The 12,924-nt window shown below is 42.0% G+C and overlaps 2 protein-coding genes across 5 annotated transcripts in view; one reads left to right on the forward strand and one right to left on the reverse strand.

The window, feature by feature from the left end:
• The window catches only part of pipox (pipecolic acid oxidase), an 80,260-nt gene extending 77,907 nt beyond the window's left edge, over positions 1–2,353 (reverse strand). Inside the window, exon 1 of the mRNA XM_069911086.1 lies at positions 2,226–2,353. Coding sequence (XP_069767187.1) covers positions 2,226–2,330 — 105 coding nt within the window. The 5' untranslated portion in view covers positions 2,331–2,353. The remainder of the gene's footprint in view (positions 1–2,225) is intronic.
• The window catches only part of sez6b (seizure related 6 homolog b), an 813,765-nt gene continuing 801,195 nt past the window's right edge, over positions 355–12,924 (forward strand). For 3 of the 4 annotated variants that reach the window (XM_069911066.1, XM_069911061.1, XM_069911062.1), the window contains exons 1-2: positions 355–1,075; positions 1,266–3,499. The gene's annotated coding sequence lies outside the window, so the exon portion shown is untranslated. The remainder of the gene's footprint in view (positions 1,076–1,265; positions 3,500–12,924) is intronic. The other variant, XM_069911063.1, reaches the window with a different exon arrangement.

A 12,924-nucleotide genomic window follows, 5' to 3' on the forward strand; every position in this document is an offset into this window, starting at 1 on the left:
CTTAATGGAGCTCCCAGTCCCAAACACCCTAAAGGCACTGAAAAGGTGCCTGGGGCTGTTTTCCTATTATGCCGATAAAGCCCACCCCCTGATTAAGTCCACAACTTTGCCATTATCGGCAGAAGCCCAAGCTACATTCTACCACATCCGAGGAGACATCGCAAAGGCCACAATGCATGCCATACGCGAGTTCATCCCGTTTCAGGTGGAGAGCGTTGCCTCAGATTTTGCATTGGCCGCCACCCTTAACCAGGCAGGCAGACAGGCCAGTAGCTTTTTTCTCCCACACACTGCACGGTCCTGAGGTACGTCACTCCTCGGTTGAGAAGGAGGCCCAAGCGATCATTGAGGTGGTGCGCCACTGGCAACATTACCTGGACGATAAACGTTTTTCCGTGCTGACAGACCAGAGGGTTGTGGCCTTCATGTTTAATACCAAACAGTGGGGTAAAATCAAGAATGACAAAATTCTTAGGTGGAGGATCGAGCTCTCCATCTATAATTACGACATCTAATTGACATCTTATTACGACATCTATAATTACGACACCAGGTAAACTCAACAATCCCCCAGTCGCCCCAACCCAGGGGACGTGCACCAGTGCGCATCGTCTCCTGACCCTCCACAACAGTCTGCGCCACTCCGGAGTCACAAAGTTATACCACTTCATCAAGACTCGGAACCTTCCGTACTCCGTTGAGGACGTCCAGTCCACGACCAGATGCTGCCAGATCTGCACTGAATGTAGGCCGCAGTTCTACCGGCCCAAGAAGGCACATCTTATCAAGGCCACACACCGTTTTGAATGGCTCAGTGTCGATTTCAAGGGCCCCCAACCCACTATAAATAGGAATGCCTACTTCCTGACAATGGTGGACGAGTTCTCCAGGTTCCCCTTTGCTATTTCCTGCCTGGATATGACCTCGGCGACGGTAATCAAAGCATTGCACAGTATCTTCACCCTCATCGGGTACCCCGAGTACATCCACAGTGATCGGGCGACCTCGTTCCTGAGTAAGGAACTGCGACAGTACTTCTTGGCTAGAGGCATAGCCACCAGCAAGACCACCAGGGGTAGGTAGAAAGGGCAGGTAGAAAGGGAGAATGCCACCGTCTGGAAGGCGGTGCTCCTGGCCCTTAGGTCCAAAACCATGCCGGTGTCTCACTGGTAGGACGTTTTGCCCAAAGCACTTCATGCCATCTGATCGCTCCTGTGCACCGCAATTAGCACCACCCTGCATGAACATTTGTTTGCTTTTCCTAGGAGATCGGCGAATGATGCCTCCATTCCTCCTTGGTTGGCAACCCCAAGGCCAGTCCTGCTAATGGAGACACGCAAGGGGCCATAAGACGGATCCACTGATGGAAGCGGTACACCTCATACACGCCAACCGGCAATACGCGTTTGTGAGGTACCCCGATGGCCACGAGGACACTGTGTCAATCTGAGACCTGGCGAGGGCTGCGGATCCCGAAACCGCCCTGCCTGCCACAGCCCATCCCACGGAGCAGACCACCCCACACAGGACCGCAATACTGGTGGCCGAGCCATCCAGCTCCAGGAGTCGGTCCTCTGGGAGGCATCAAATCCCCCTTCCTCTTGGGCGCCCTCAAGCATCGCCCCGACCCAGAGTGTTCCCCCCCCCAGCCCCCACCCCCTGGGACCACTTCCCCTCCCAAACATCAGAGCTCGGACATGCCTGCCCTCCGGCGGTCCCGCAGAAGGAGGAAGTCGCCTGAGCGGCTAAACTTCTCGCGAATTTTTTTCCCCTTCTCTCTCCCCTCTCATTGTGTAAGAGAGAGCGGGGAGGGGGGGGGGGTGGTTCAGTTTAAAAAGAGGGGGTGAATGTAATGGTATGGATTGTGTCTGCTAATTGGCTAGATCAGGCCACCTCTCCCTTCCCTAGTTTGGATCTGGGCCAGCTCAAGTCTTCTGTACAATAAAGCCTATCATTCCCCCCAGTCTTTGTCATTATTGGGGCAACTGATAGGGCCCAACAATTCCTTCAGCAAGTGGGCCCAAAACATTTGTTTTTCATTCTGATCGGAGGCAATACTTGGAGCGTTAATGAATAAGCAAAGAAGGTGTCAGAAGACTGGAAGGGGGGGGGGAGGAGTCCATCAAAAGGGAGGTGAGAAATGGTCTGTGAAAGAAGACCGAGGGGAAAGGGAGAAAGAAAGAGAATGCATTTCACACCCGCACAAATGGCTCGTCTTTCCATACCTGATCTATTAACAGCGCCTTGCTAGTTTTGGAGAGGTGGTAGGCTGCGTAAGAGCCTTGGATTCCAGCCCCAATGACGATCGCGTCGAAGTCACTCACCACCATCTTGATCCCCGCCGGCTGGAGCGGCCACGTGACGTCCAACGGTCGCGGCCACGTGACGACCAACGGTCGCGGCCACGTGACTTCCACAGGTCGCGGCCGTCGATTGAAGTTCTGGGTGCGATCTCTCCTCAGGCTTGGCGGCGGGGAAACCCCATTCCCGGCTGCAGAAAACTTTTCCTGCAAGTGTTTCAAGGGTGCGTTTGCAGTCAGAGGAGGAAGGCCCTTGACTGGCGGGATTCGCTCAGCGCCCGTCACGATGGGGCCTGCTCAGAAGGCCGGAGGCGCCGTGTTGGCTCGACTTGCCGCCGGGTCATAGCTGGGGTTCTTTCGAAGTCCTCGAGCGAACCTCGAAGCGTTTGCCAGTCCAGACGTTTACCATCTGCAGGAGCCGAATTGGTGCAGAGTTGTTTCACTGGGGGAGGCCCGGATCACTCTCAATAGAGTGGGGTTTAACAACGACTAACTTCGGGAGAGAGAGAGAAAAAAACCCTGGACTGGGAGTTTGGGGGCTCTTGCTGTTTTCTTCGCTGGATTTTTCCTTGGAGGGTTACTTCGCGTTGTTTTCCACCAAGCTTCAAAGATTTGACGCCTTCCATTGTTTATAGGACTTGGATGTTTGGCCTCTCCCTCTGTCACCGAGGTCCAACCTCATTTCGGACCGTTATTGAGCTTTTCTGAGTGCCTTTTTTTTTTACCTTCTTCATTCATACCAGAAGGAATAGGCTGAGGATTGGTGAAGAAATGCCACAACAGTTGACTAAATGAGGGTGGCCAGAGTTGTATGTGTTGGCAAAGCTGCACGAGTGAAACATTGCCTGGTTCCTGAATTGGGCTCTGCCTTGTGAATTTGGTATCAAACAATCAATGTAATGATTTGGAAAATAAAATCCTCAGAGACACGTTCAATCTTGAATAAAACTAAGAATCTAATTTGGAAACTCAAGAAAGCAGGTGGAGGTCGCCCAGCACTTCACATTTGCCCTGGGCCTCAACTCCTCTTCAGTACCACATACTCCTCAAATCCTTGATATTTTAAAAAGATTATATCCCCTGTCTTTAACTAGAGTGGTTCGAACTTTAAGCATTCAATATGGGGAATAAAATGCAGGTGAACAGGACTGATGGAGTTGCTCTGCTGGGAGCCAACATGGACGTAATGGATTGTGGTAGTAAGTAATGGTTCCACAAATTATGGACTTGGCCTATCCCAGTTTCTATTTAATTATGTGTCCAACTGTGGGATGAGATTTTGTTTGTATCCTGAATGCTCATGAACAAACGTGATGTGATTGTTCCCAGTTTCTGATTTGTACTCATTGATTTATTCAGATCAAGAAGCTAATTATTTTAAGTGATATTACAGTGATATCCATTATGAAAGAACAGTTTGTAATCAAAGGGTACTAATTAATGTCTATGATCAGGCCGGAATAATTTATTTTGTTGCTGTGTTTTCATTATTTTTATTTTATTTGTACAGAAGGTTGTCCCTTTATGCAGTTGTTCTTGATTAATCTATATTTCATTAACCTTTTGATGCATGTAACTGATTTACATGTCATCTTCTAGTTTTTTTATCCAGTTTCCTTGACATGTTTAAGAGTTTCACCTCAAAATGGTGACTATTTCTCCCACTGATTCTGCTTGACCAATTAAGTTGTGTTTGGAAAACTATTCAGGAGCTTTTGCTGCCTTGTAAATTTAATATTTCAGGTCTTAACAGGAGCTTAATGGTTCATAAGGCAACATTATTTAAATCAGTCTGGAACAAAATTTTGTGTTTATTAATTCATGGTTATGAAATGAGTGGCAGGGGGATGTTCCTTGCTGATGTACAGTGGAAGGGTAACAAATTAATCTCTGATGTATATTTGAATTTGTCTGTAAGTGGATCTGCATCGTTTTTGCTACTTCTGAGATTTTATGCCAGGTCAGTGAGGAAGAGGTGAGGTTGCCTTGAATTTTGAGCATAGCAATATAGGATGGGTTCAATGGATGATCCCTCTTCTTCTTATCATAGAGCCAGATAATATAGGGCACAGAAACCAGCCACACATGTCTGCATATCTACCTATTTTTAGTATACCATCAGTTGGCACATCTTAAACAGACTATGGCTTAGACACTGAGATAACCAGCCTAATATACAAAAATCCACCTCTGCTAGTTTAAAAAAAAATTCATGACCCCTGAAAGTTCATTGAAATAAAACAAACTTGCAATATTAGAATGACATATGAGAACAAAATGTCAATTCACTGGTTAAACTGAAAGTGATGACATCAAGCTGTAACACTTAGGTACATTTGAAGATTACTTTGCCTGGAATGCTGGTAAGGATTAAGTGAAGAAAGGGAAAGTTAGTTCAAAAGGGCATTCTTTGAAGGTTTAAAAATAACACGAGGGTGAGATAAAGTTACATGCTTTGCAATGACAATAAAATGATCTAATGTCATCTATTTCTGCATAGTTCAGTAATATTAGGATTTAATCAAACATAAATGTATCTGTAATTAAATATTTGAATTGACTTTGTTTCTGGAGTCTTAGTTTTGCACTTAATTTCCCTTTTAAATATGATTGAAGTTGATAAAAGGAAAAAGTTGTATTATTTTGTATTTCATATTTCTCTTTCATTTGTTCAAAAGTCATAAAGAAGGAACCTTAAAAAAAAATCTTTTATCTTCTGCATACCTTCACTGTACCAAGTATCAAATAAAGAATTATTCAAAGTACAGGTAAAAGGAATAGGTTGATTTAGTTTTAACGTCATCTTGGGTATTTGATCATTTTTAATTCCTCTTTCCATATGGATTCCATTCCATTCCTTCAGCAGATGCTTTAAAATCTGTACTTCTTTCTTTTTCAATAACTCAATAACTTTTACAACAAGTGTTCTGCAGTAATATCTCCTATTTTATTCATTTCAATCTGGACCTACACTGTTTTTTTCTTTAATTTGATTACAGGAAGACAAAAATCTTAATTGAGCTGCTTTTTAATAATTTTTAAAGTTTGGTAATCTTAATCCTCCTTGTTCAAATTTCCAAGTCAGTTTTTCCAAGGCTACTCTTGGCATTTTATCTCTCCAAATAAATGTCATTATATTTTTATTTAGTTCTTGGAACAACTTCTCTGGTATAGGAATGGGTAATGATTGAAATAAATACTGTATTCGGAAATATATTCATAATATAATTTACCCATTCTGTTAAAGTTTTTGGCAAATCTTTCAATTTAAAAAAAAATCAACCTCAATTTTTTAAGTAGTGGTTAATAATTCAATTTAAATAAATTATTTAAATTTATATCTATTTTTATTCCTAAATATTGCTTTTTGCCACTTAAATTTTGTCATTTTTTTTAAACTTTGTGTATAATCCATATCAACCATAGGCATCACTTCACTCTTATCAACATTTACTTTATAGCCAGATACTAAACCATATTCTGCTAATCTAACATTCAGTTTACACAATATTTCTGGTTTTGTTAAATTATCACATCTTCTGTGAATAAACTAATTTTGTTCTTTATTATCCATTTCAAAACCTTTAATCTCATTGTGTCTTCTAATTATTTCCGCCAAAGGTTCTAGAGCTAAATATTGATGTTTTTAAGAAGATCCAACATTTCCTTAATCTCCATATTGCCCAGCATACAAGCCAGTTCTATTCCGATCTCACCCTGATCTTGTGAATACTGAAGCAAAGTATTTATTTAGGACCTCCCCAACCACCAGGCACATGTTGCCTTCTTTATTCTTTAGTGGCCCCACCTTCAATCTCATCATCCTTCTGTTCTTCACATATACACAGAATGCCTTGGGGTTCTTCTTAATCCTACATGCCAAGGACATTTCATGCCCCCTTAGAGCTCTCATAAATATTTTCTTAAGCTCCTTCCTGGCTTCCATATACTTCTCATGAGCCCTCCTGCTTCCTTTTATTTTTTTCTTCTTTGGCTTGGCTTCGCGGACGAAGATTTATGGAGGGGGTAAAAAGTCCACGTCAGCTGCAGGCACGTTTGTGGCTGACAAGTCCGATGCGGGACAGGCAGACACGATTGCAGCGGTTGCAGGGAAAATTGGTTGGTTGGGGTTGGGTGTTGGGTTTTTCCTCCTTTGCCTTTTGTCAGTGAGGTGGGCTCTGCGGTCTTCTTCAAAGGAGGTTGCTGCCCGCCAAACTGTGAGGCGCCAAGATGCACGGTTTGAGGCGTTATCAGCCCACTGGCAGTGGTCAATGTGGCAGGCACCAAGAGATTTCTTTAGGCAGTCCTTGTACCTTTTCTTTGGTGCACCTCTGTCACAGTGGCCAGTGGAGAGCTCGCCATATAACACGATCTTGGGAAGGCGATGGTCCTCCATTCTGGAGACGTGACCCATCCAGCGCAGCTGGATCTTCAGCAGCGTGGACTCGATGCTGTCGACCTCTGCCATCTCGAGTACTTCGACGTTAGGGATGTAAGCGCTCCAATGGATGTTGAGGATGGAGCGGAGACAACGCTGGTGGAAGCGTTCTAGGAGCTGTAGGTGGTGCCGGTAGAGGACCCATGATTCGGAGCCGAACAGGAGTGTGGGTATGACAACGGCTCTGTATACGCTTATCTTTGTGAGGTTTTTCAGTTGGTTGTTTTTCCAGACTCTTTTGTGTAGTCTTCCAAAGGCGCTATTTGCCTTGGCGAGTCTGTTGTCTATCTCATTGTCGATCCTTGCATCTGATGAAATGGTGCAGCCGAGATAGGTAAACTGGTTGACCGTTTTGAGTTTTGTGTGCCCGATGGAGATGTGGGGGGGCTGGTAGTCATGGTGGGGAGCTGGCTGATGGAGGACCTCAGTTTTCTTCAGGCTGACTTCCAGGCCAAACATTTTGGCAGTTTCCGCAAAGCAAGACGTCAAGCGCTGAAGAGCTGGCTCTGAATGGGCAACTAAAGCGGCATCGTCTGCAAAGACTAGTTCACGGACAAGTTTCTCTTGTGTCTTGGTGTGACACCAACACAAATATATATATCAAATATATATATTTGATATATATATCTAATATATGCTTCGTTCTTCCTCTTGACCTCCTCACCTGCTTCATTAACCACAGTTCACTTTTCCTACCATCTTTTCCCTGTCCCAGTTCTGTGCTTTCACCCTTGAACATAATTTTAATTTACTCTCATTAGTTCCTGCCTCATCCCATCATAATTAGCCCTTCCCTAATTAAACACTTTCCCATTTTGACTGCTTTTATTCTTATCCTTAGTTATGCTAAAGCTCAGGGAGTTGTGGGCTCTCTCACCCACTGAGAGGTCTGCCACATGATCAGATTTATAACCTAGAATTAGATCCAGTATGGTCTCTCGTTGGCTGGTCAACATATTGTGTCAGGAATTTTTCTTGAGCACACCTGACAAATTCAGCCCCATCTATCCCTCGTAGTTAAGAAGTGCCAGTCAATATTAGGAAAGTTAAAATCACCCATAACTACAACTCTATATTTTCTGTACCATGCCAAAATCTGCCTGCTTATCTACTCCTCAGTGCCCTGAGGACTATTCGAGAGCCTAAAGACTACCCCCAGCAAAATGATTGCTCCCTTCCTATTTCTGACTTCCATCCACACCATCTCAGTAGACAATCCCTCTGCAGCGTCCTCCCTTTCTATAGCCGTGATAATATCCCTATTCCTTTTAAAGCACCTAAATCCTGCTACCTGTATCAGCCAATCCTCCCCTTCCTCCAGTGAGGTCACTGTAACAGCCACAACAATATAGTTCCATGTACTGATCCATGCTAAATTCATCTCCTTTATTCCTAATACACCTAGTCTTGAAATAGACACATTTCATCCCCTCTAACTGGCTACATTTATCCTTGTCCTTCCTCACAAACTCAGAACACATAGCATAATTCTTTTGACCTTCTGCCCTTTTCTCTGCACTTGCATTTTGGTTTCCACCTCCCTGCCAAACTAGTTTAAACCCTCCCAACAGCTCTAGCAAACCTGCCGGCCAGGATGTTGATCTATTTCTAATTCAGGTGAAGCTTGTCCTTTTTGGACAGGTCAGACCTTCCCCAGAAGAGATCCCAATGATCCATAAATCTGACCTCCTGCCTCTGTCCCAACTCTCCTGCCATACATTCATCTCCCACAACTTCCTATTCCTACCCTCTCTAGCACGTGGCACAGACAGCAATACTGAGTTTACCACCCTTGAGATCCTGCTTTTTAACTTTTTTCCTAACTCTGTAGGACCACATCACTACTATCTATGTCATTGGTCCCCATGTGGACCACAATATCTGGCTGCTCATTCTCCCCTTGAGATATCCCTAACCTTTTTAATTTTAGTTTGCCATTCTGCCTGAAAGTCATAACCATCCCCAAAACAACTGTTTATATTCTATTTAAATCAAATGTAACCATAATTGGGCCCATGACGTGCTCCAAGTTCATTTTCAAATAAGTGGGATTGTCACTTTAAGAGAATAAATCAAGCTGAAAGTTTGGGAGTTTGTGAGCTGGCAGGCTGAAGACGGCATGTTCCTAAAATAGATACATCTGAAGAGAGAGGAAGTGCAGGTGCAGAGACTAAGTGACCAACAGATTCCAGAGATAGTACACTTCTCCTCAGGGACCATTGTAAGGGACCAACAGCTCTTTGAATTATACTGTGCTGAAGTGGCTTCATGAATGTACTGACAATAACTACAACAGCAGGGTGAGTATAAGACCGATTTAATCAACTAATATGTACACGGAGGTCTTGTCTCTCTGCAAGACAAACCTGGAAGGCTAGACTGTAGCTCTGGACTGCTTTATATACAAGGTCACCGGGATGACCCCTGATGACCTAGTGGTGTAATTACATCTCACCACAATAAGGCCAAAAGAAAGGTCACTTTGAAGGGGACTTGTTAAATACCATCATGGCCAAAGGGGAATTGTTGAATCCCATTTTGACCAAAGGAAAAGTCACTTCTGAAGGGGCCATTTTAAGGAAGCAGTGCTGTGGAGCAAAGCTTTTCGAAGTAATACAGTACTGAAGTGGCCTCGTGTGTGATTGTACACAATTTGTCTGATTTCTCCACGTTATGGGGGAATGAGAATACCCCTCTGTCACCAAAGGTGAAGGCCACTGTGAACGGTTGACCCATGAAGGGGCTCAAGAAGCCGAAGAAATACTGCAATTCGGCTGACCCATGAAAAGTGTGTGGAAACTTGGTGAAAATCACTCACTTCGTGTCCCCTTCACCAAGGAAAAAGGGGAGTTTTGGTTGCCACTCATTTGAAAAGGACATTGGCCTCGACAAAGATTTTGTGAGTTTACAACTGTCTGTCTTAAGTCTGGTCTTTCTCACCTACTTTGTGAACTTTGCATCAATTTCATGCATTGGATTTTCTGAAGCTGAACTTTGAACTGCCTTTCAAGAATTGTGCCTTGAGCTGTATTGGCTTGGAATATTCCACACATACACAAGTATATTTGTGCGTTGTTCGGGGATAAGTTGAGATAAATTAGATAAGGTGTTATATTATTGTTGATTAATAATTAAAAATATTATTTTAAATATAACACTGTCTCAGCTCATTTCTGTTCCTGCTGCTGCCTGGTACATAACAGACCAAAGTTACAGATTTTGTTAAATGTAGCAAATAAGCTTACTCAAGTAGAATGTTTGTGTTGCACAGTAATTGTTTATCCATCCAAATGTAGTGAATTAACTTAAGAGAAGCTGCATTTTATTTCATGAAAAAGTCATAAGCATTGGCTTCTTTCTTTTTCTAGTACATGCACAATTATGATAACCTGGAAGTCAATGTATGAGTAATACTGCTTCAGGCTGACAATAACAATTCTTGTGAGATTGACCTAACATTAAAAGGCACTCCAAGGCATGATGTTGCTGTCCTTGTGAATTCGTTTCCTCAGAAACATGATAGGTTCAATTAAGGTTAATAAGGTGTAAGTTAGCTTTTAAGAGAGTGAGAGTCATATTAATGTCAAGCAGCCCCTTTACCTCTGAAAACAGGGTCAGATTTCGTAGGATTTTTAATTCTTAAAGCATCTCTGCCTGTCCCGCATCGGACTTGTCAGCCACAAACGAGCCTGCAGCTGACGTGGACTTTTTACCCCCTCCATAAATCTTCGTCCGTGAAGCCAAGCCAAAGAAGAAGATGCTTTTAGAATCCTTTCCATCTTGCAATTCTAACCCAAATCATTAAATGCTCCATTTTCTGACACCCCAACAGAATTTAACCAAGACACATGAACCAATAAAGAACATAAGAGCAGGAGGTGCACCACCTTCAAGATTCCTTCCAAGTTACAACCATAACTGAGATTCTTCTATCATCCTTGGATCTCTCAATAAAGCGTATAGACTGCAGCATTTTATTTCCACTTGATGCAAACATGAATGAGCAATGGCTTGTCACTGATGCCAATTTGCAATCAAAGAGAATCCACTATGCAGATTATTTTCCACAGTTATTTGAATGAGGCAACTTTCTCATTGCCCTTGCAGCTTTACATTGGCCTCTTAACCACAATTGTTTCTCACATCTATACATTTGATTCAAGTGCAAAGGACATTGATTCATGCTCTCTTATGTGATGGTCTTCTAGATTACTTCAAATTGAATGGATTTACCAGCCATAATGATAGTAAAATAAATAAAATATCAATGTTGTTTTTATAATCAGTGTACATGAACAGTTTTATGAGACTTGATGCATAAAACATGTACCCTGAATATAGCATGACAAATGACCTATAATCCTGTAACCCACATTCTTTCTCTTCCCTGAATACCTGTTATAATTCCTGATGACCATGTATTTTGGTTATGAACAGGTAATTCAACTTTGGAAAAATGAATGGTGGCCACTAAACTGATGAACACTGATTATCAAAAGATAAGGAAAGTGATCACCAAGTGGACTTTATAATAGGAAGAAGATGTGTGCCATTGCGACTTGCAGTCACCATTTTTTTAAAAGCATGAACCAAAAAAAAATCAACTGAAGATTGGAGTTGAATTTTTATGCACTTTTGATCAAATGAATGTAATATAATAGGGGTCAGTGAGAATGTGATACCTTTTTGTACCTCTTGATGGCCCACTTCTTCCAGAGAACCCTGTGCAGAGGTATTATCTGATCCATGTGCTCAAGAACCGCGAGGCATCTAAGATCACTGAAGCATAGAAAATTAGCATATAATTGTGTGACATTAAAAAATTTCTGATGGATCTGATCAAATCTACTTTATAATCAACACAATCAATGAGATGGCTGTGTAATTGTTGATAAAAATACAAATACAAAGTTAATCTCTGAAGAGGGAAGATTTAAAACATCACTCATTTGGATAAATATGTTAAGTAGCAAGTCTTGATGATTGCTATTTTGCTTGTTTGTGAGAAGAGGGATAATTCAACGAGGGACCTGATAAATGGGTTATTTAAGGGTTAATTTCTTGCAAAAAGACAATGCAGTTCTGCAAAATTACTCTGAAGGTTGACTCAGCCTCTCGACCTGGAGGAATAACCAAGAGCTGATGGATAAAATGATTAAAATTTATATTCTATGGAGCACATCCATTTCAGAGATCTAAACCTATATAGATTTATCATCATACAGTTTACAATTAGGGCATAGGTGGTTTTTAAAAAAGGGTTTGGATGATTATGAACAATGGTTTCCTCATTATGGATGGACAAAATGACTGAGCCGAACGTGATCAAGGAATTAGATGCCATGAGCCTGAAAGAAGATCATCAACAGTAAAAGTGGTGTGATTTAGTTTTAAAACCAAGCACAAGTTGTGCTATGGTTTCTTTTTATTTGTTTAAAAGATTTTCTTTCATTGTATTATCCTGCTGGTCAAGACTCTTCAAAAAGTCATCCAAGTAGCTTTTAAATGTGTTGAGAGGTTATGTCTCTACTAGCCTTTAAGACAGTAATTTCCAAACCCCTATCACAGTCTGTTGAAATAACATTTCATCGTTTCCCTTCTAATTCTTTGCTGAATCACTTTCAGTCTATGTCCTCAGTTTTCAACCTATCAACCAAAGAAAATGGATTCTTCTTATCTACTTGTCCAGGCTCCTTGTAATTTTATTCACTTTATTTGAGTCTCCCCATCGTGTCCGCTTTTGCAATGGGAACAACCCAAGCTTATCTAATCTTTCCTCATAACTAACATTTTACAGACCTGGGAACATCTTGCCAATCTCTTATCACCTCTTCAGTGCAATTGCACCATTCTTGTAATATGCTGACCTGAATGATACTCAATGCCCCAACAGAGACCTAATAAGTGTAGAAAACAATTCTTATATAACTTGCATACTTTTATGTTCCAAGCCTTAGTTGTTGATGCAAAATGCCCCATGCTATTGATCTGTCCTGTTACCTTTAAGAATCTGTTGAGCTATCTTCCCAGAACCCTTTGCTCCCCTACACCACTCAATAATCTCTATTTATTACATATTCCCTCGTCTTGTTACACTCCTCCAAATGTCTTACTTTCACATTTCTCTGAATTAAATTACATTTTCAATTTTTCTATTTTTGACCAGACTATCCATATTTGCCTGCA

Source organism: Narcine bancroftii, chromosome 14 (assembly GCF_036971445.1).
Source record: "Narcine bancroftii isolate sNarBan1 chromosome 14, sNarBan1.hap1, whole genome shotgun sequence".
In the NCBI taxonomy this organism is placed as follows: Eukaryota; Metazoa; Chordata; class Chondrichthyes; order Torpediniformes; family Narcinidae; genus Narcine; species Narcine bancroftii.